This window comes from Salvelinus sp. IW2-2015, linkage group LG18 (assembly GCF_002910315.2).
Source record: "Salvelinus sp. IW2-2015 linkage group LG18, ASM291031v2, whole genome shotgun sequence".
Lineage (NCBI taxonomy): Eukaryota > Metazoa > Chordata > Actinopteri > Salmoniformes > Salmonidae > Salvelinus > Salvelinus sp. IW2-2015.
Genome location: NC_036858.1, coordinates 55,691,213 through 55,715,373, shown reverse-complemented (window position 1 = coordinate 55,715,373; position 24,161 = coordinate 55,691,213). Strand labels below are relative to the sequence as shown.

At 41.9% G+C, this 24,161-nt stretch overlaps 1 protein-coding gene across 1 annotated transcript; it reads left to right on the top strand.

Annotated features, from left to right (window-relative positions):
• The first annotated feature begins 7,166 nt into the window (after nucleotides 1–7,166).
• On the top strand, nucleotides 7,167–23,498 carry rab40b (RAB40B, member RAS oncogene family). Its single transcript, XM_024007508.3, has 5 exons — nucleotides 7,167–7,237; nucleotides 18,968–19,099; nucleotides 19,614–19,691; nucleotides 20,239–20,461; nucleotides 20,599–23,498. The coding sequence occupies exons 2-5, from the start codon at nucleotides 18,983–18,985 to the stop codon at nucleotides 20,904–20,906; spliced, it is 726 nt and encodes a 241-aa protein (XP_023863276.1). The 5' UTR covers nucleotides 7,167–7,237; nucleotides 18,968–18,982; the 3' UTR covers nucleotides 20,907–23,498.
• The last annotated feature ends 663 nt before the right edge of the window (nucleotides 23,499–24,161 follow it).

Below are 24,161 nucleotides of genomic sequence, written 5' to 3'. Positions count from 1 at the left end.
ATGCATACTGGTGTGACTGGCTGATGAAGCCTGCCTTCCGTTGCCTAGGCGTTTGCTGTTTGAGATGCTGTAGCAGCAGCTCTCGCGCTGTCTGGCAGATTTAATGCTCACAGGCTCTGTATCTGTATGTTGTACGCGTGTGATAAATAAGATACATGACGAATATACTGCACTTTAACTTCTTATGGCTGCAGGGGCAGTATTGAGTAGCTTGGATGAAAGGTGCACAGAGGTGCCCAGAGTAAACAGCCTGCTCCTCGGTCATAGTTGCTAATATATGCATATTATTATTATTGGATAGAAAACACTCTGAAGTTTCTAAAACTGTTTGAATTATGTCTGTGGGTATAACAGAACTCATATGACAGGCAAAAACCTGAGAAGTTCCACTTCCTGTTTGGATTTTTTCTGAGGCTGSTAGATTTTCAACCAAGCTCCCATTGAAATTACAGCGAGATATGGATGAGTTTTCACTTCCTACGGCTTCCACTAGATGTCAACAGTCAATAGAACTTTGTCTGATGACTACTGTGAAGGGGGGCCGAAGGAGACAGGAATGAGTAACCACTGCCATGAGGTGACCATGCATTCACCACGCGCGTTCACGTGAGAGGCAGCTCCGTTCCATCGCTCATTTGAAGTCAATGTAATTCTCCGGTTGGAACGTTATTCAAGATGTATGTTAACAACATTCTAAATATTGATTCAATACATCGTTTGACATGTTTCTACTGACTGTTACGGAACGTTTGGACATTTCGTCACGTTTTAGTGAACGCGCTTTGTGACTTTGGAATTGTTTACCAAACGCACTAACCAAAGTAGCTAATTGGACATAAATAACGGACATTATCGAACAAATTTAGCATTTATTGTGGACCTGGGATTCCTGGGAGTGCATTCTGATGAAGATCATCAAAGGTAAGGAAACATTTATCATGTAATTTCTGGTTTCTGTTGACTCCAACATGGCATCTAATTTGACTCTTGTTCTGAGCTCCGTCTCAGATTATTGCATGGTTTGCTTTTTCCGTAATTAAAAAAAAAATCTGACACAGCGGTTGCATTAAGGAGAGGTATATCTATAATTCCATGTGTATAACTTGTATTATCATCTACATTTATGATGAGTATTTCTGTTGAAACGATGTGGTTATGCACTATCACTGGATGTTTTTGGAACTAGTGAATGTAACCCGCCAATGTAAACTCAGATTTTTTAATATAAATATGAACTTTATCAAACAAAACATGCATGTATTGTGTAACATGAAGTCCTATGAGTGTCATCTGATGAAGATCATCAAAGGTTAGTGATTAATTTTAGCTATATTTCTGCTTTTTGTGACTGCTATCTTTCGCGGAAAAATGGCTGTGCTTATTGTGGTTTGGTGGTGACCTAACATAATCGTTTGTAGTGCTTTCGTTGAAAAGCATATTTGAAATCGGACACGTTGCTGGGATTAACAACAAGATTACCTTTAAAATGGTATAAGACACATGTATGTCTGAGGGATTTTAATTATGAGATTTCTGTTGTTTTAAATTTGGCTCCCTGCCCTTTCACTGGCTGTTGTCATATCATCCCGTTACCGGGATTGCAGCCATAAGAAGTTTAATTACACTAAATTATGAAACTTAACCTATACACCGATAAGCATGACCAGTCAAATGTATTTACATCAACTGGCATTGCCATCAATGAATAGGCTAAAAAAGCATTATTTCGCAATGGGATTTGTTCTTCTTCTCAAGACAATTGGCCGGTGTCATTACCATATATATTTTTTCAGGCAAAAGCTGGCTATTACCATCTAACAGAAACCCTTGTGTTTGTTTGCGCGTGTTTGGATGTGTGTGGTTTCTTGTGGCTCAGTTGGTAGAGCATGGCGCTTTCAACGCCAGGGTTGTGAGTTCGTATACCCAAGGTGGACTAGAATGCAAAAGTATGAGAGTGTATGCACTCACAACTGTATGTCGCTCTGGATAAGAGCGTCTGCTAAGTGACTGGCATTTTAATGTAAAATGTGTGCATGCTGCTGCTGTCACAATGTAGCTCCAGTATTTGTGCTGTGCAGTATGAGTCATGCCCTCTGGGTGAGATCCTGTGTGGGATTTCATCATCCAGTACTGTACGACTTAACCCTTACATGGTCATGGTTTTAGCTTGATTTCAATGAACACATGTTATTGTCATCTTCACACACGTCATTCCATGGTGATAAGGTAATGTCTATGGGGTGATGGGTTAATAATGGATCTGGTATCCAGAGAAAACCAGGATTCCTGAGCTTTGACACACATGCACGAACACACACAAACACTAGGAATCCTGTGGAGAGAATGTGAGAAGAATGTGGGAATTATGTGAATCTTTCTAGGGATAGTTGTTCTTTTCACTGCCTTATAGAGACAGAGAGAGAGAGAGAGAGACACACAGAGAGAGAGAGACACAGAGAGAGAGAGAGACACACAGAGAGAGAGAGAGACAGAGAGACAGAGAGAGAGAAAGGGGTGTAGACAGCTGGAGAGAAGGAGGTAGTGAGTGAGGGGGAGGTGGGGGGTAGGTAGATAACGTAGAGAGAAAAGAGGGCATAGAGACAGAGAATGTGAGAAGATGTAGATTTTAACAGGATCAGAGGATCAGATTTCCATCCCAGCTTTCTATGATTAATCTGAGTGACCTGTGCGTGCATGTGCGTGTAATCTGTGCATGCGTTCATCCGTGTATGTGCTGGATAGAGATTACAGTGTGTATGTGCTGGATAGAGATTACAGTTTGTGTATGTGCTGGATAGAGATTACAGTTGTGTATGTTGCTGGATAGAGAATTACAGTTTGTGTATGTGCTGGATAGAGATTCAGTTGATAGTGTGTATGTGCTGGATAGAGATTACAGTTTGTGTATGTGCTGGATAGGAGATTACAGTTTGTGTATGTGCTGGATAGAGATACAGTGTGTATGTGCTGGATAGAGATTACAGTTTGTGTATGTGCTGGATAGAGATTACAGTTTGTGTATGTGCTGGATAGAGATTACAGTTTGTGTATGTGCTGGATAGAGATTACAGTTTGTGTATGTGCTGGATAGAGATTACAGCATTGCGTCAAGTGTTACTTTACACATCCACCCACCTTCGTCTACTTCCCAAATGGCACTCCTATTCCTATTTAGTGCAGTATTTTTGACCAGGGTCCCATATGGCTGCAGACATGTTAATTTACTCAGTTTAATCTCCTCCTGCGATTCTTCCAGCATGTTACCTCCTGAAGCCTTATTTACATACCCTCGTTTATTAATCTCTCTCCCCCCTCCTCTGTCTGTCATGTAGAATATCATGACAGCTCAGACATACTGCTCAGGGCCTAGATACATTCCAGAGTATGTGCTAACAGATTATGGTCATTAAACATCTGTTTCTTTTGTTTTACTGTTGTTGGCAGGAATCGATCTACAAGAACGACTACGATTACTCACTAGACGGAAGAAGAGTCAAGCTGAGCTCTGGTGAGTGAAGTCACAACACAGCTCGCACGCACTGACAAAACACCACCCATCCACGGGTTACCCATGCTAATACTCATCCCAATTACATATTAGCACGCCTGTTTTTCCTATGTAGTTTGCCACTACTTTATTCTTATTTTTTTACCCCCTTTTTCTCCCCAATTTCGTGGTATCCAATTGTTAGTAGTTACTGTCTTGTCTCATCGCTACAACTCCCATACGGGCTCGGGAGAGACGAAGGTCGAGAGCCATGCGTCCTCTGAAACACAACCCAACAAAGCCGCACTGCTTCTTAACACAGCGTGCATCCAACCAGGAAGCCAATGTGTTGGAGGAAACACCTGGTCAGTGCGCGATGAGACAAGGATATCCCTACCGGCCAAACCCTCCCTAACCCGGAACGACGCTAGGCCAATTGTGCGTTGCCCCATGGACCACCCAGTCGCGGCCGGCTGCGACAGAGCCTGGGCTCGAACCCAGAGTCTCTGCACCACTGCACCACCCGGGAGGCCCCGTAGTGCACTACTTTTAACCAGGTCCCATATGGCTCTATATAGGTGATAGAGTGCAATTTGACTGTATCATGTTGATCAGATTAGGAGAAGAATAGAGTATTGTCAGCGAGAGAGAGAGAGACATTCCTGAGAGTTGTTGTAAGGAGAAGAGCAACGGGGGAGAGAGCTCTGTACATAGGCTCAATAAGAAACATGTGAGTCTGATTACACTAAGAGGAATTGTAGCCAGATTTGTCAAAGCAGCAGAATAGGGATGAGGGAAAGACAGACAGACACACACAGTACATACAGTGCCTTCAGAAAGTATTCGCACCCTTTGAATTTTCCACATTTTGTTACAGCCGGAATTTAAAATGGGTTAAATCCTGAGTTTTTTTGTCACTGGCCTACACACAATATGGAATTATGTTTTAAGAAATGTTCTGAAATTAATTCAACATAAAAAGCTGAAATGCCTTAAGTCAAAACCCCTTTGTTATGTCAAACTTAAATAAGTTCAGGAGTAAGAATTTGCTTAAAGTCACATAATAAGTTGCATGGACTCACTCTGTGTGCAATAATAGTGTTTAACATGATTTTTGAATGACTACCTCATCTCTGTACCCCACCCATACAATTATCTGTAAGGTCCCACAGTTGAGCAGTGAATTTCAAACACAGATTTAGCCATAAAGACCAGGGAGTCTTTCCAATACCTCACAAAGAAGGGCACCTATTGGTAGATGGGTAAAAAGAAAAAGCAGACATTGAATATCGCTTTGAGCTTGGTGAAGTGTGTATCAATGCACCCAGTCACTACAAAGATACAGGCGTCCTTCCTAACTCAGTTGCTGGAGAGGAAGGAAACCGCTCAGGGATTTCACCATGAGGCCAATGATGACTATAAAACAGTTACAGAATTTAATGGCTGTGATAAGAGAAAACTGAGGATGGATCAACAACATTGTAGTTACTCCACAATACTAACCTAAATGACAGAGTGAAAAGAATGAAGCCTGTACAGAATAAAAAATATTCCAAAACATGCATCTTGTTTGCAACAAGGCACTAAAGTAATACTGCAAAAAATGTGGCAAAGCAACTAACTTTTTGTCCTGAATACAAAGTGTTATGTTTGGGGAAAATCCAATACAACACATTACTGAGTACCACTCTCCATATTTTCAAGCATAGTGGTGGCTGCATCATGTTATGGGTATGCTTGTAATTGATAAGGACTGGGGAGTTTTTCAGGATAAAAAGAAACGTAATCGAGCTAAGCAGACAAAATCCTATGGTTCAGTCTGCTTTCCACCACACTGGGAGATTAATTCACCTCTCAGCAGGGCAATAACTTAAAACACAAGGCCAAATCTACACTGGAGTTGCTCACCAAGTAGACAGTGAGTGTTCTGAGTGACCTGAGTTACAGTTTTTACTTAAATCTGCTTGAAAATATATGGCAAGACTTGAAAATGGTTGTCTAGCAATGATCAACAATCAACTTGACAGAGCTTGAAGAAGAAAAAAAAAATTATAATGGTCAAGTGTTGCACAATCGAGGTGCGCAAAGCTCTTAGAGACTTACCCAGAAAGGCACACAGCTGCAATCTCTGCCAAAGGTGATTCTAACATGTATTAGACTCAGAGGTGTGAATCCTAATGTAAATGAGATATTTCTGTATTTCATTTTCAATACATTTGCCGAAATATTTATAAACATGTTTTTACTTTGTTATTATGGGGTATTGTGTGTAGATGGGTGAAATGTTTATTTTTGTAATCCATTCAGGCTGTAACACAACAAAATGTGGAATAAGTCAGGGGGTGTGAATACTTTCTGAAGGCACTGTACACACACATGCACAGATGTACACTAATCCACATCACACACACACACTCCGTGGTTCCCATCGTGTGTCCTTTGCCCTCCTCTTCTTTACTCCTAACCCTTACCATGAGAGTGCTACTTTTATTTTTAGAGGGCTTTGCTATTAGTCAAGTCAATATTAAATGATTCATCTGAAAACTTTGTTTGATGTCTAAAAGGATGAGACGCGTTATTACTTTAACAGGATGGCTGTTAGTAATGCTCTCTATCCTCCTCACCATGGCTACACGCTAATCACAGCTAGTAAGTGTGGCATTGGGGGAAGGGGAACATTGGTAAAATGCTAGCGTGGCATGGTGGAACATTGGTAAATTATAGAGTGGCTAACATATTAACAAAGAGATAACAAGCATTAGCGTGCAGAATTGGCAGGTTGTGAAAATTGTGAACTTGGCAAGGATATCCAATCTGCAGGTGGAGTAGGCCTACAGATACACACAATAAGATGATTGCAAATCTGCAGCTTGTGAGAAGAAAGGAGAATATGAGTATCTAAACGACATGTGGTTATTCTCCTATTATTAGTATTAATATGTTGACATTTCTATCCTCTATAAAACTAAAGCTTCTCCCTTCATAGTAGGCTAGTGTGTAAAATATGGTATGTGGTGTCAGAATATGAAATCATATCAAGAAACAACTGTTCAATGTTTTATATGTGCATGACTCTCATCGAATTAAAAACACAGCTCAAAGCCACAGCTGTGTCAGGGCCCAGAGTGTGTGGGCGTGTGTGGTGTGTGTGTGGTGTGTGTGCGATGTGTGGGGGGCGTGTGTGTGTGTGTGTGTGTGTGTGTGTGTGTGTGTGTGTGGTGTGTGTGGTGTGGTGTGTGGTGTAACCATGTGTGTGTGCGAACCCAAACACTGCTGTGCCATCCAGGTCTGGAGAATGCAATCTGGATACATGTTATTGTTCTAGCTCTGTACTCTCACTAATTTACCCAATTGCATTCTCTTAAATGCAGGCTTAATCTTAGTGTTTTGGTGTTTATTACACTACAGTAGGTTTTGAATATATGTAGTTAATCCTCTCTTTGTAAGGGATGTGTGAATTGTCTGAATTTCACAGCCAAATATACTATACATTTGATAAGTTATTAGTGTAGCTAAACATAGATAATTGGTGATTGTCTGACAAATGATAGCAATAGATGCCTTGCCTTTATAAGGTCATTAGAATAGGGGTGGAATGTTGTTGGAATACTGTGCGTTTTGATTGATATACGGTTGACATTCTGACCCCTTAAAACCCCTTAACCCCTGACCTCTGTGTGTTGTTTCAGGGACACCTCTGGCCAGGGGCGCTTCTGCACCATCTTCCGCTCTTACTCCAGAGGAGCGCAGGTATGTGTGTTCCTGTGTGTGATTGAGTTACATTCTTTTTTCAGTACACTGTTTGATAATGGGTCACACATTATTGTTTCACAATTCCAAAACAAATAACATGTTTACAGCAGGAGAATGTTTCTCTTGGCTGCTACTGCACACTGCATAGTAAACCCTAATGTATAAAACCTTACATGGTTCTGTGGAAACCTCACTCAAAAAACAGATTTCATCTCTGAGGAAAGGAATAGCCTTGAGAATTTCAACATAAAGAACACAGTAGCCCATTTGAGAATGTTTTAGAATCAGCACATACAACCTGTAAATACTATTCTGTAGACCTACACATGCACAAGTCTTACTGGCTGTGCTAATATTATAGAGTGGGTGCATGCAAGTTATTTGTACATGTTTTCACATCCATCTGTATATCAGCACCATCACTACTGACCCCAGTACCCTTTCCTGTGGAAACAGTACAGTATGGGTGGATGGGGGTGCACCTATCTAAACAGGGACAGTGGATGGGCTTGTGCACTGTTCAAAGCAAAACTTTAATGGTTGATCAATGTTAGTGGATCCAGTATGTAGGAAATCTATTTAGTTCAACCACAATGGCGCCGGAAGAAATGGCAGCAGTTTAACGGGCGCCCAACCAATTGTGCTATTATGCGTTTTTTTCGCGACATTTGTAAATTATTTTGTACATAATGTTTCTGCAATCGTATCTAACTGCAGAAAAGAGCTTCTGGATATCAGGACAGCGATCACTCACCTCGGATTAGACAAAGCTTTTCTTAGACAACAAGCAAGACTCACATGATATTCTCCAAACACCCGGCAGGGCTGACATCCCAGTTATTCGCAAGAGGAAGTGACGCAGGTACAGAGGACGAAGAGCCGGATGCCTCATCAGGACCTGCAGAAGGCGAGTAGGAAAGCTGCCGTTACCGTAAATATTACTCGCCAACGTGCAATCATTGGACAATAAATTAGACGAGGTACGATCACGAATATCCTACCAACGGGACATCAAAAACTGTAATATCCTATGTTTCACGGAATCGTGGCTGAATGACGACATGGATATTCAGCTAGCGGGATGTACGCTGCACCGGCAAGATAGAACAGCACACTCCGGTAAGACGAGGGGGGCGGTCTGTGCATATTTGTAAACAACAGCTGGTGCACGAAATCTAAGGAAGTCTCTAGATTTTGCTCGCCTGAAGTAGAGTATATTGTGATAAATTGCAGGCCACACTACTTGCCTAGAGAGTTCTCAGCTATACTTTTCGTGGCTGTTTATTTACCACCCCAAACAGATGCTGGCACTAAGACCACACTTAGTCAGCTGTATAAGGAAATAAGCAAACAGGAAACCACTCACCCGGAGACTTTAATGCAGGGAAACTTAAATCAGTTCTACCAAATCTCTATCAACATGTTAAAGGTGCAACCAGAGGGATTTTTTTTTTTATATCACCTGTACTCCACACACAGAGACGCGTACAAAGCTCACCCTCGCCCTCCATTTGGTAAATCCGACCACAACTCTATCTTCCTGATTCCTGCTTACAAGCAAAAATGAAAGCAGGAAGCACCAGGGACTCGGTCTATAAAAAAGTGGTCAGATGAAGCAGATGCTAAACTACAGGACTGTTTTGCTATCACAGACTGGAACATGTTCTGGGATTCTTCCGATGACATTGAGGAATACACCACATCAGTCACTGGCTTTATCAATAAGTGCATCGAGGACGTCGTCCACACAGTGACTATACGTACATACCCCAACCAGAAGCCATGGATTACAGGCAACATTCGCACTGAGCTAAAGGGTAGAGCTTTCAAGGTGCGGGACTCTAACCCGGAAGCTTACAAGAAATCCCGCTATGCCCTGCAACGAACCATCAAACAGGCTAAGTGTCAATACAGGGCTAAGATTGAATCATACTACACCGGCTCTGACGCTCGTCGGATGTGGCAGGTCTTGCAAACTATTACAGACTACAACGGGAAGCACAGCCGCGAGCTGCCCAGTGACACGAGCCTAGCAGATGAGCTAAATCACTTCTATGCTCGCTTCGAGGCAAGCAACACTGAGGCATGCATGAGAGCATCAGCTGTTCAGACGACTGTGTGATCACGCTCTCCGTAGCCGACGTGAGTAAGACCTTTAAACAGGTCAACGTACACAAGGCTGCGGGGCCAGACGGATTACCAGGACGTGTGCTCCGGGCATGTGCTGACCAACTGGCAGGTGTTTTCACTGACATTTTCAACCTGTCCCTGATTGAGTCTGTAATACCAACATGTTTCAAGCAGACCACCATAGTCCCTGTGCCCAAGAACACGAAGGCAAACCTGCCTAAATGACTACCGACCCGTAGCACTCACATCCGTAGCCATGAAGTGCTTTGAAAGGCTGGTAATGGCTCACATCAACACCATTATCCCAGAAACCCTAGACCCACTCCAATTTGCATACCGCCCAAACAGATCCACAGATGATGCAATCACTATTGCATTCCACACTGCCCTTTCCCATCTGGACAAAAGGAACACCTATGTGAGAATGCTATTCATTGACTACAGCTCAGCGTTCAACACCATAGTACCTTCAAAGCTCATCACTAAGCTAAGGATCCTGGGACTAAACACCTCKCTCTGCAACTGGATCCTGGACTTCCTGACGGGCCGCCCCCAGGTGATGAGGGTAGGTAGCAACACATCTGCCATGCTGATCCTCAACACTGGAGGCCCCCAGGGGTGCGTGCTCAGTCCCCTGCTGTACTCCCTGTTCACCCACGACGGCATGGCCAGGCATGACTCCAACACCATCATTAAGTTTGCAGACGACACAACAGTGGTAGGCCTGATCACCGACAACGATGAGACAGCCTATAGGGAGGAGGTCAGAGACCTGGCCGGGTGGTGCCAGAATAACAACCTATCCCTCAACGTAACCAAGACTAAGGAGATGATTGTGGACTACAGGAAAAGGAGCACCGAGCACGCCCCCATTCTCATCGACGGGGCTGTAGTGGAGCAGGTTGAGAGCATCAAGTTTCTTGGCGTCCGCATCAACAACAAACTAGAATGGTCCAAACACACCAAGACAGTCGTGAAGAGGGCACTACAAAGCCTATTCCCCCTCAGGAAACTAAAAAGATTTGGCATGGGTCCTCAGATCCTCAAAAGGTTCTACAGCATTGAGAGCATCCTGACCGGTTGCATCACTGCCTAGTACGGCAATTGCTCAGCCTCCGACCGCAAGGCACTTCAGAGGGTAGTGCGTACGGCCCAGTACATCACTGGGGCAAAGCTGCCTGCCATCCAGGACCTCTACACCAGGCAGTGTCAGAGGAAGGCCCTAAAAATTGTCAAAGACCCCAGCCACCCCAGTCATAGACTGTTCTCTCTACTACCGCATGGCAAGCGGTACCGGAGTGCCAAGTCTAGGACAAAAAGGCTTCTCAACAGTTTTTACCCCCAAGCCATTAGACTCCTGAACAGATAACCAAATGGTTACCCGGACTATTTGCATTGTGTTCTCCCCCCCCCCCCCCCCCCCCCAACCCCTCTTTTACGCTGCTGCTACTCTCGTTTATCTATATGCATAGTCACTTTAACTATACATTCATTTACTATCTACCTCGAATTGGCCCGACCAACCAATGCTCCCGCACATTGGCTAACCGGGCTATCTGCATTCTGTCCCACCACCCGCCAACCCGCTTTTTACGCTGCTGCTACCTTTGTTCATCTATTATTGCATAGTCACTTTATACCATACCTACATGTACATACAGTGGGGCAAAAAAGTATTTAGTCAGCCACCAATTGTTGCAAGTTCTCCCACTTTAAAAGATGAGAGAGGCCTGTAATTTTCATCATAGGTACACTTCAACTATGACAGACAAAATTAGAAGAAAAAAAAATCCAGAAATCACATTGTAGGATTTTTTGAATTTATTTGCAAATTATGGTGGGAAAAATAAGTATTTGGTCAATAACAAAGTTTATCTCAATACTTTGTTATATACCCTTTGTTGGCAATGACAGAGCGTCAAACGTTTTCTGTAATCTCTTCACAAGTTTTTCACACACTGTTGCTGGTATTTTGGCCCATTCCTCCATGCAGATCTCCTCTAGAGCAGTGTTTTGTGGGCTGTTGCTGGGCAACACGGACTTCAACTCCTCCAAAGATTTTCTATGGGTTGAGATCTGGAAGACTGGCTAGCCACTCCAGGACCTTGAAATGCTTCTTACGAAGCCACTCCTTCGTTGCCCGGGCGTGTGTGGATCATTTCATGCTGAAAGACCCAGCCACGTTTTCATCTTCAATGCCCTGCTGTATGGAAGGAGGTTTTCACTCAAAATCTCACGATACACGGCCCCATTCATTCTTTCCTTTACACGGATCAGTCGTCCTGGTCCCTTTGCAGAAAAACAGCCCCAAAGCATCTGATGTTTCCCACCCCCATGCTTCACAGTAGGTATGGTGTTCTTTTGGATGCAACTCAGCATTCTTTGTCCTCCAAACACGACAAGTTGAATTTTTACCAAAAAGTTATATTTTGGTTTCATCTGACCATATGACATTCTCCCAATCTTCTTCTGGATCATCCAAATGCTCTCTAGCAAACTTCAACGGCGCTGGACATGTACTGGCTTAAGCAGGGGGACACGTCTGGCACTGCAGGATTTGAGTCCCTGGCGGCGTAGGTTACTGATGGTAGGCTTTGTTACTTTGGTCCCAGCTCTCTGCAGGTCTATCACTAGGTCCCCCCGTGTGGTTCGTGTATTTGTCTCACCGTTCTTGTGATCATTTTGACCCCACGGGTGAGATCTTGCGTGGAGCCCCAGATCGAGAGATTATCAGTGGTCTTGTATGTCTTCCATTTCCTAATAATTGCTCCCACAGTTGATTTCTTCAAACCAAGCTGCTTACCTATTGCAGATTCAGTCTTCCCAGCCTGGTGCAGGTCTACAATTTTGTTTCTGGTGTCCTTTGACAGCTCTTTGGTCTTGGCCATAGTGGAGTTTGGAGTGTGACTGTTTGAGGTTGTGGACAGGTGTCTTTTATACTGATAACAAGTTCAAACAGGTGCCATTAATACAGGTAACGAGTGGAGGACAGAGGAGCCCTTGAAGTTACAGGTCTGTGAGAGCCAGAAATCTTGCTTGTTTGTAGGTGACCAAATACTTATTTTCCACCATAATTTGCAAATAAATTCATAAAAATTCCTACAATGTGATTTTCTGGATATTTTTTTCTCATTTTGTCTGTCATAGTTGAAGTGTACCGATGATAAAACTTACAGGCCTCTCTCATCTTTTTAAGTGGGAGAACTTGCACAATTGGTGGCTGACTAAATACTTTTTTGCCCCACTGTACTACCTCAATAAGCCTGACTAACCGGTGTCTGTATATAGCCTTGCTACTGTTATTTTCAAATGTATTTTTACTGTTGTTTTATTTCTTTACTTACCTACACACACACACATACCTTTTTTTTGTACTATTGGTTAGAGCCGTTAAGTAAGCATTTCACTGTAAGGTCTACACTTGTTGTATACGGCGCACGTGACCAATAAACTATGATTTGATTTGATTTATCCATGATAGGGTGCTACTGAACCCTACTTGCTTTACCGAATCCCAAACCACGGCTGATCAGCTACTGAGAATTCTCACCTACTAGGCAATGAATAAAAATGACTTGGTGAATAAAGTTAATATTTTTATGATTGTTACTCATCGGCCCATTACTGAGCACAAACTGGGTGTGACCATGGTGACAATGACACCCCCACCATAGCGAGGCAGCAGGCTGTGCTTCTTGAACACTGTGTCCAGTTCAACTGTGTGTGTGTGTGTGCACCGTGTGTATGTATGTGTGGAGTCAGGTCAGGATAAAACATCTCCTCATTGGTTTTTAGGAGCATATACCCACGTGGTTGATTGAAAGATGAACTGAGGAGCACACTCCACTCCAGTTGGTTGTGGTAATGCACCTTAAAGTTGGTTGCCAACCGCCATATAAAGTCCAAAGAAGAAGAAAAAGCCTGAAAGAGGAGAGATTACTAGAAACAAACTATGTTGACCGTTTTATCTGTGGATTAATTGTCGGAGTAGATGACCTTGTGCATTTCAGGTAAAATAACAACCCAATGTTTATATCCCAGGACAAATTAGCTAGCAACAACAAGCTAGCTAAATTGCCATAAATGTTTAATGCTTTTCGACCTGTCCCCAAATTAAAACTTCTTATGGCTGCAATCCCGGTAACGGGATCGATATGACAACAGCCAGTGAACGTGCAGGGCGCCATTTTCAAAACATAAAAAATCTCATAATAAAAATTCCTCAAACATACATGTATCTCATACCATTTTAAAGCTATTCTTGTTGTTAATCCCACCACAGTGTCCGATTTCAAATAGGCTTTACAGCAAAAGCACCACAAACGATTATGTTAGGTCACCACATATAGCCARAGAAAAACACAGCCATTTTCTTTTTCCAGTGAAAGAGAGGAGTTTCAAAAAGCACTAATAGAGATAAAATTAATCACTAACCTTTGATGATCTTCATCAGATGACACTAATAGGACTTCATGTTACACAATACATGTATGTTTTGTTTGATAAAGTTCATATTTATCAAAATATGAGTTTACATTGGCGCGTTACATTCACTAGTTCCAAAAACATCCAGTGATTTTGCATAGCCACATCATTCAACAGAAATACTCATCATAAATGTAGATGATAATACAAGTTATACACATGGAATTATAGATATACCTCTCCTTAATGCAACCGCTGTGTCTGATTTCAAAAAAACTTTACGGAATAAGCCAGCCATGCAATAATCTGAGACAGCGCTCAGAAAAATTTGTCACAATTAGCCGCCATGTTGACGTCAACATAAACAAGAAATTACATGATAAATATTCCCTTACCTTTGATGATCTACATCAGAAAGCACTCCAGGAATCCCAGGTCCACAATAAATGTTTGTTTTGTTCGATAATGTCCGTTATTTATGTCCAAATACCTTCTTTTGTTAGCGCGTTTGGTATACATATCCAAATGCTCATTCTGGTCAGCGTTACATCGGACAAAAACTTCAAAAAGTTATATTACAGGTCGAAGAAACATTTCAAACTAAGTACAGAATCAATCATTAGGATGTTTTTAACATATATCTTCAATAAAGTTCCACCTGGAGTATTCCTTCTTGTCTTCATGAGCAATGAAGTGGGTACCATGAGGAATAAGCGTGATCAGAAAATGGCTGACTGCCAGACACCTGAAAGATTCTGCTATCATTCACTCCCACAACACCATAGAAGTCTCATTTTAATTTCTATTGATGATCAGAAAATGGCTGACTGCCAGACACCTGAAAGATTCTGCTATCATTCACTCCCACAACACCATAGAAGTCTCATTTTAATTTCTATTGATGGTTGACATCTAGTGGAACCCCTAGGCAGTGCAACATCATTAATATGTCAAGGGGATTTCATTGGGGACTCTGGTGAATACATACAAAGCTCAGATTTCTCACTTCCTGTTTTGATTTCTCCTCAGGATTTTGCTTGCCATATGAGTTCTGTTATACTCACAGACATCATTCAAACAGTTTTAGAAACTTTAGAGTGTTTTCTATCCAATACTAATAATAATATGCATATATTAGCAACTGAGACTGAGGAGCAGGCCGTTTACTTTGGGCAACTTATTAATCCAAGCTACTCAATACTGCCCCCCAGCCATAAGAAGTTAATATAATTGGTTCAGAGATTGTTTTGATATTTCAACTTGGGTGTGCTGATCGTGCCTGGTCTGGGTGGACAAAATCAACTTGCGGGCAATGGCGTACGCGGACGCATGCACGGTCTGGTCAACATGTAACAGTTCTATGGAATGCAAACTGATGGAGAGTTAGCTTGAATCCTCAGTGTTAGCATCTGGCGCCACCAGTGACAGTAAAACTTAATAGTAGTTGGCAGTTGGACAGACTACTCCAGCTAATTGCATTTATACAGGAATGTGCTATTCCCAAGAGACTTTCTATAGTTTACACTGTACCCAATTAACTGAACAGTCTGCTTCATTGTCTCTGGTCTCAATTCATTTTGAGTAGACTACTGTACACAATATCACATATTTTACTGTGCATCTCCACTTAGAGAGTGTGTGTGTTTGTGTTTAAAGGCCCACTTTTTTTCAACTGAAAGATGATGCCCAGAGCTTACCCATGATGTTGCACAATTCAAGTCAATAAGTCATACTTTTAGGCAAAGTATGATATATTTGTGGGAAATCCAAAATGGGGACTTTTTTTCTGTGGCAATGCCGTGTGTTTCCCATATGATATGACATGCTAATAATTTTCAGTCTACGTTCATTTTCAGGGCTGGGTTTTATTTAATTGTTACCACCCACCAGCATGGCATTGTTAATAATCAGAAACACCTGCAAAGTAATTTATGTCTGTAATAAAGCCCTTTTGTGGGGAAAAACTCAATCTGATTTTCTGGGCCAGGCTCCCCAGTGGGTGGGCCTTGCACCCAAGTGGGTGGGCTATGCCACCCCTGGCTGTGCCCCTGCCCAGTCATGTGAAATCCATAGATTAGAGCCTAATGTATTTTTCTCAGTTGACTGATTTCCTCCTATGAACTGTAATTCAGTAAAATCGTAAATTGCTGCATGTTGCGTTTATATTTTTGTTCAGTATGAATAGTATACTTGCGTGATATGATTGCATTTTGTAACCCTGCTACCCCCGTCGTCCCAAGAAGAATGGTTTTGAACACTAAAGTTTTGTTCTCTGCTTTGGTTGGTGCTAAACCACAAGTATCTATCCTATAATGAAGAAAATGTAAGGAACTTGTTTATCTATTTTGTTGTTCTGTTGTTACATTTGTATTGTTGTTTCGTGTCCGTAGCGCTCAGGGTGTTGTTATATGTAATTTGCGACATGAGTCATTGTAGCTTATCATTTCACTTCCGTTGTGAGAACCATGAGCACGGGTTGACTTGGCTTTGCTGTACTGCAGCCAAAGCCTGCCACCAGCCTACCTACCAAAGGTTGCATCATGTCCATTACACAATGTAGAAAAACACATCTCTTATGGAAGATGCCAAAACTTTGGAGATAACAAAAATGGAGAAGTCAAAAATACTGGTTTCCATCTGTGGTAAAGTTTTCCCTATTATGCTTATGACAAATCCAGCTCCAGAACCAGCTTAGCCAGTTGGCTAATCTTTGGAATACGGTGTAGTAAAAAAAACGTACATATCCCAACTGGAAGCCATGCAACATCCGCACTGAGCTTAAAGACTAGAGCTGCCGCTTTCAAAGAGCGGAACATAAGAAATCCTGCTAAATCCTCCAACAAACCAACAAAACAAGCAAAGCGTCAATACAGGACTAAGATTGAATCCTACTACAAGGCAAGGCAAGCAACACTGAACCATGCGTAAGAACACTAGCTGTTCCGAACGTCTGTGTAATCACATTCTTTGTGGCCGATGTGAGTAAGACCCTTAAACAGGTTAACATTCACAAGGCCGCAGGGCCAGACGGATTGCCAGGACACGTACTCAGAGAATGCACTGACCAGCTGGCAATCTTCACTGACATTTTCAACCTCTACCTGACCCAATTTGTAATACCTACAAGCAGACCACCATAGCCTCTGTGCCCAAGAACGCCAAGGTAACCTGTCTAAATGACTATCACCCCGTAGTACTCACATCTGTAGCCATGAATTGCTTTGAAAGGCTGGTCATGGCTCACATCAACACCGTCATCCCAGACATCCTAGACCCACTCCAATTCGCATACTGTCCCAACAGATACACAGATTACACAATCTTTATTGCACTCCACACTGCCTTTTCCCACCTCTAAAAAGGAACACCTACGTGAAAATGCTGTTCATTGACTACAGCTCAGCGTTCAACACCATAATGTCCTCCAAGCTCAACACCAAGCTAAGGACCCTGGGACAAAATACCTCCCTCTGCAACTGGATCTTGGACTTCCTGATGGGACGCCTCCAGGTGGTGAGGGTAGGCAACAACACAATCACAATGGTGACCCTCAACACAGGGGCCCCCCAGGGGTGCCTGCTTAGTCCCCTCCTGTACTCCCTGTTCACCCACGACTCTGTGGCTGCACAAGACGCCAACACCATCATTAAGTTTACCAACGAGCTTCAAGTTCCTCCGTTTTTCCACCCCTCGACTTTTTCCACATTTTGTTGTGTTACAAAGTGGGATTCAAATGGATTTAATTGTCTTGTTTTTGAACAATCTACACAAAATACTCTGTCAAAAATGATTGAAAATAAAACACGAATATCTTGATTAGATAAGTATTATTCAACCCCCTGAGTCAATACATGTTAGAATCACCTTTGGCAGTGATTACAGCTGTGAGTCTTTCTGAGTTAGTCTCTAAGAGCTTTGCACACCTGGATTGTACAATATTTGCCCATTATTATTTTTAATTCTTCCAGATCAGCCATTATCAAGTTTTGCCACAGATTTTCAAGCTGATTTAAGTCAAAACTGTAACTAGGCCACTCAGGAATATTCAATGTTGTCTTGGTAAGCAACTCCAGTTTATTTTTGACCTTGTGTTTTAGGTTATCGTCCTGCTGAAAGGTGAATTTGTCTCCCAGTGTCTGTTGGAAAGCAGACTGAACCAAGTTATCCTCTAGGATTTTGCTTGTGCTTAGCTCTATTCCGTTTATTTTTATCCTAAAAAACTCTCTAGCCGATGGTTGAAAATATGAAGCTTGTGTTGTGTTGTATTTTCCCCCAAACATTGTATTCAGGACATACAGTTAATTTCTTAGCAATTTTTTAGTAGTTTTACTTTAGTGCCTTATTGCAAACAGGATGTGTGTTTTGGAATATGTTCATTCTGTACAGGCTTTCTTATTTTCACTCTGTCATTTAGGTTAGTATTGTGGGTTAACTACAATGTTATTGATCCATCCTCAGCTTCCTCCTATCACAGCCATTAAACTCAGTGACTGTTATAAAGTCACCATTGGCTTCATGGTGAAATCCCTGAGCAGTTTCCTTCCTCTACGGCAACTGAGTTAGGAAGGACACCTGTATCTTTGTAGTGACTGGGTGTATTGATACACCATCCAAAGTGTAATTAATAACTTCACAATGCTCAATGGGATAGTCAATGTCTGTTTTTTGGGGGGTTTTTATGCATCTACCAATAGGTGCCCTTCTTTACAAGGCATTGGAAAACCTCCCTGGTCTTTCTGGTTGAATCTGTGTTTGATATTCACTGCTCGACCGAGGGGCCTTACAGATAATTGAATGTGTGGGGTACAGAGATGATGTAGACATTCAAAAATCATGTTAAACACTATTATTGCAACTTATTATTTGACTTGTTAAGCACATTTTTAGTTGTGAACTTATTTAGGTTTGCCATAACAAAGGGGTTGAATACTTTTTCATTTTTAATTAATTTGCCGGCATTTCTAAAAAATATAATTCCACTTTTACATTATGGGGTATTGTGTATAGGCCAGTGACGCACAATCTCAATGTAATCCATTCTAATTTCAGGCTGTAAAACAACAAAATGTGGAAAAAGTCAAGGGGTATGAATACTTTCTGAAGGCACTGTATCATTGTCCAAACACACCAACACCGTTGTGAAAAGGGCACAATAACACCTCTTCCCCTCAGGAGCCTGAAATTGGCATGTGCCCTCACATCCTCAAAAGGTTCTACAGCTGCATCATTGAGAGTATCTTGACTGGCTGCATCACTGCTTGGTATGGCAACTGCCTGACATCCGACCGCAAGGCACTACAGAGGGTAATGCGCTCCAGCCACCCAATTCATTGACTGTTCTCTCTGCTACCGCACGGCAAGTGGTACCGAGGTACCAAGTCTGGAACCAACAGGACCCTGAACAGCTTCTACCCCCAAGCCATAAGACTGATAAATAGTTAGTAAAATAATTAACCAAATAGCTACCCAGACTATCTGCATTGACCATTTTGCACTAACTTTGACTCATCACATACACTGCTGCTACTGTTCACTATCTGTCACTTTATTCCTAGTTATATGTACATATCTTCCTCAAAAACCTTGTACCCCTGCACATCGACTCGGTATTGGTACCCCTTGTATATAGCCAAGTTATTGTTACTCATTGTGTATCTATTGTTATTTTTATTATTAGGTGTTTTACTTTTCTATTATTTCTGAATTTTCTTTATCTCTGCATTTTTGGGGAGGGCCAATAAGTAAGTATTTCACTCTTAGTCTACACCTGTTGTTTATGAAGCATGTGATGAATACCATTTTTGATTTGATCTCTCAGGGTGTGATCTTGGTCTATGACATCACCAACCGATGGTCGTTTGATGGTATTGACAGATGGATTAAGGAGATAGATGAGGTAAGAGACATCGATCAATCGCTCTCTCTCAGAAACAGTGAACCTCAGTTATGTCCCAAATGGCACCCTATTCCCCAAAGGGCTCTGGTCAAAAGTAGTGCACTATAAAGAGAATAGGGTGCCATTTGGGATGGCGCCACATGGTAAATTGCAGTCTACATCACTGAATCGCTCCTATTGCTCTATGATGTAAGACACGTTGCTCAATTTCTGCTTGTGATAATGACTAAACCTTCTCCAACCCACATCTCTGGCCTTTGCTCCAAATCAACTCACACACTCATTAACTAGCCACACACAGTTAGACTTTCAAGATAGCCCATGTTATGTGAATAATATTATTCACCTTCAATTTAAAAAAAATATGCTCAACAATTGATTCTTGACATCCTTTTTGCCACCTTGGGACCTTCTATTACCACTCCATTATTTGACTTGGGAAGAACAGGGAAGAACACTATGTAACACATACGCATACACACACCCTTATTATGTACTAACAGAATCTGTACCTCACTACTTTCTGTTCCCCTTCCTGTCAACCCAGCATGCACCGGGAGTGCCTAAGATCCTGGTGGGGAACCGGTTACACCTGGCCTACAAACGCCAGGTGACCACAGAGCAGGCCCAGGTATATGCCGAGAGGTTAGGGGTCACCTTCTTTGAGGTCAGCCCGCTGTGCAACTTTAATATCACAGAGTCCTTCACAGAGCTGGCCAGGATAGTCTTGATGAGGCATGGCATGGAGAGACTCTGGAGGCCTAACAAAGGTGAGGCAGCGTAAATTGAGCCTTGAGCAGCTTGTTCTTACTCTCTTTCTCTCACTGTTTTACACAATGGTGCCCTCTCGTGGTGTAATATTTATATTTGTGAAATATTAAATATTCTGTCTCTCTCACACTCTTAGTTTTGAGTCTTCAGGACCTGTGCTGTCGTTCCATCGTGTCCTGCACCCCTGTCCACCTTGTTGACAAGCTTCCTCTCCCCCTGGCTCTCAAGTCCCACCTCAAGTCTTTCTCCATGGCCAACGGCCTCAATGCCCGCATGATGCACGGACGGTCCTACTCCGTCACCGCCACTGCTGCCAACACCACCCACATCCCCACCAAGAGGACCGGATGCCAGCTGCTGAAAAAGAAAAAACTCTTCCGTCCTCCGCCGCTCAGCCCGGCAGGCGAACAGAGCTGCACTGGCAACAGCTGCAAGATCTCCTAGCAACCAGTTGAAACAGGAAGAGGAAGTCCTTGGGGAAGGATGTTGTCATCACATGAACAGGAAGTTGGTGTTGATCACTAGTGCAGCCAAAGATGGTGGATAAATTAAGATCTCCCACTGAGGCTGTTTACCATTGAAAAGAATGGTCACAGTTCCGGTCTGCTTAATTCACACATGTGAATTGGAAATATGTTTTTTTTGCATATCCCAATGCTCCCCGAGACACCCCCAGAGAGTAGGGTCATGGCCAGGGTCTGCCATTATCAACAAGAACCCTGGAGCTTAGGGTTAAGTGCTTTTCTCAAGGGCACATTGACAGATTTTTCACCTTGTCGGTTTATGGATTAGAACTAGCAACCTTTCAGATACTGGCACAATGCACTAACCGCTAAGCCACCTGCCCATTATAGCATCTGTGAGAGCACGGGCAGTGCCATTTAGATCCTTCCTTAACCTATAGGAAGTCCCACCCAGTTGAATACTTCCAAGTACTGAAAGTCCTCAATGGCGCTCCCCATGCTAAAACAAGCTTTTGGGCACGAGAGTCTTCTATCTATTTCTATGGGTGCAGCTCGTCTAGGGTCACCAAGAGCCAGCCACATGAGCTTCAAGGGAGTGTTCAACGAGAGGTGACCCCTCACAGCCCCCCCCAAACCAGGAAGTTTTCACAGGGACTGGATGTTCTAGGCCTCCAGACGCACAACAGTCTCCCACAGGTACTCACAGGAGGTCCATTGTGTGACAAAGATGGGGAAGGAACATGTCATGCTCAGAGATTTTGGATTAGCGCTATGGGTCACTGCCCTTGGACCCAGAAGGAAGTTTTGATGCTAGATCATATGTGAGCCATATGACTATATTGTGCACAGACTATATTTCAATTACTTTTTAAATTCATTTGGTAATTTGTATTTCACCGGCCTGAACTACAATATAATGTATTTTGTAACAAGACACTTTCGAGACCTGTAATTTGTATTTTCAAAATACAAAATACATTTCTATACCATTTTTTTTTTTATAGTGGTTCACAATTTCGTGGCCTCCTTTCACCCTGCATTGGTATCAGAAGTCTGATGGCAGTATGGTGTTAAGAGTGTCTCCTAAATGACGAAATGTAAATGTTAAAATTTGTATTATTGGGTATTATTCTAATGAGCTCTGTCTAGAAACAAGGCCAATAATAACAATAATAATAATACTCGGTGTGCTTTGCAATTGTTTATTTTTACATTTTGGTCATTTAGCAATCAGTGCATTCAACTAAGGTAGATAAACAACCACATATCACATCAATGGTAAAAGTTTATTTTTTGTTACAGTTACTGAGAATGTTGTTGTAGTGAAGGCGTATACTTGCAAATGTATTTTGTATTTTAGTTTGATACATTGGTCTTTAGAGTATCTTGTATTTAGAACAAGAAACATTTTGATGTATCTTTTGCCCATCTCTGATTGTGCATAATATGTTTCCAGAAAAACGATGAACATATGTACTGTGTAAAAGTATAGTACTAAATAGTACTATTGTGTACAATATTTGTGGATGATCTGTGGTCCTTTTTGCACTGTTTTCTCACCCACTGCAATCAATGACACAAAGCATTCAAATTAGTTTTAATCCTATGGTCTAATTTCACAATGAAAGAAACATTACTGGACTGGTCTTATAAATGGTATACTACACACCTCTGCCTTTAAAAAAAATACTGGACAAAGCCTTTTTAAGATCTAGCTACTTGTTTTACACATACTTTTTACAGCAAAATACTATTTCTGCCGAAGTCATCTGGAACTTCAAGTCTGGAATTCTTTGGAGAAACCATTTGTGTAATGAATTTGTATGATATGTACAGTTATGACAATGTTGTTTGATACAATGTATTTTTTCTGTTATTTGGGTTTGTATTCATTTCCAAGTGTACAGTGACAGAGATTATACTATTTCAGATAGTGACACCAACACCAAAGACTTAGTAGACTGAGGACGTTACTGAACGAACAAGCGGTTTTGTACAGTAAATATCACCACACGGATTTACAATAAACTTCACAAACAGGAACTGTCTTCTCTGCTCAGATAATAATAATAAAAATACAAATAATTGATAGCATTTATATTACACTTTTCCACATGCTGAACGCGCTGTAAGGAGGGAAACTCACCTCATCTCACTTGATCATGTTTTTACCCACATGTCCCTCATGAAAACCTGAAAACAATGGGTGCATTCCATGTCACCCACTAGCTTTACTAGAGAGCGCTTTACAAAGGAGGAGGTATGAGTTACATACTGTATCTAATGAAGACCTTTATGGTCTCATGGCTGTTTGCAAATGAGGTGTGACAGGCTCAGCCATAGAGCAAGAACAAGTTCTGTAAATACATTGCTTTTAAAATCTATCAGAAATGCTGAGAAATTGACCCATGGAAAGCTTTCCTGATTATTTTGGTCTGGTCTGTACTCTGGTCTCTTTGGTTATGTGTTGTTCTTCAATGAGAGTGTCAACAAGAGGATCAGCATTCGGTAAGTCCTCATCATAGCAAAGACTCCATAGATCCAGAGTTTCAGAAGACCTTTATTACCGACATACAGCTCTACCTGGACAGAGACCAGCTCAGTAGTGTTAGGGAATGGAACCGATTGGCCCATTTCAACAACCCCTTTAGTTTCATGGGTTACAACTACATAGGTAATCTTGCTCGCTCTCTCTCTTGGATTGAGTGTGGGTACACATAATAAATGTTATGAGAATTTGCTTCGGAAAAATATACGATTTCTAAGTAGCCAACGTCAGCAATTAGACTTGTTCTTTACGCGCCTCAAACTTGGCAATAGTGGTTACCTTGAATAAATGCATGTTTATCCATAATGTTGACTAGCAATCTTTTGTATCTTGTTTGATGTTTATTTCGTTTTCTTGCATTTGTTTGCAATAGTTTGATTGCGGTAAGAACCAAGAGCTCTCCCACCATCCACACCCACACCATACGTTCAAACACCTGCGTGTTTATAGATCACATGATGTGTGTTTACCACCATTTGTCTGCCCCTAGTGGTCTGGAGTGTAATGCTCAAATATTACCATAATATAACATCAACCCAAATTGGCTCCAACACTATATATTTCTGTGAATATATCCAGTACTGTGTGTTATACTGTGTTTATAATGTATACCTCTCTGTATTTATGTGTCGTTTTAAAGGCAGCAGTGGATTTGATCCCTATGCCAGCGAGTCGCCTGACCCTGTA

What these genes read in the sequence shown, in the direction of transcription:
- rab40b (XM_024007508.3), top strand. Translation starts at nt 18,983, where the DNA reads ATGTGCCCTCACATCCTCAAAAGGTTCTACAGCTGCATCATTGAGAGT. An exon ending in GGATTAAGGAGATAGATGAG is followed by an intron (nt 19,692 to 20,238) that starts GTAAGAGACATC and finishes CTGTCAACCCAG; the next exon opens with CATGCACCGGGAGTGCCTAA. An exon ending in ACTCTGGAGGCCTAACAAAG is followed by an intron (nt 20,462 to 20,598) that starts GTGAGGCAGCGT and finishes TCACACTCTTAG; the next exon opens with TTTTGAGTCTTCAGGACCTG.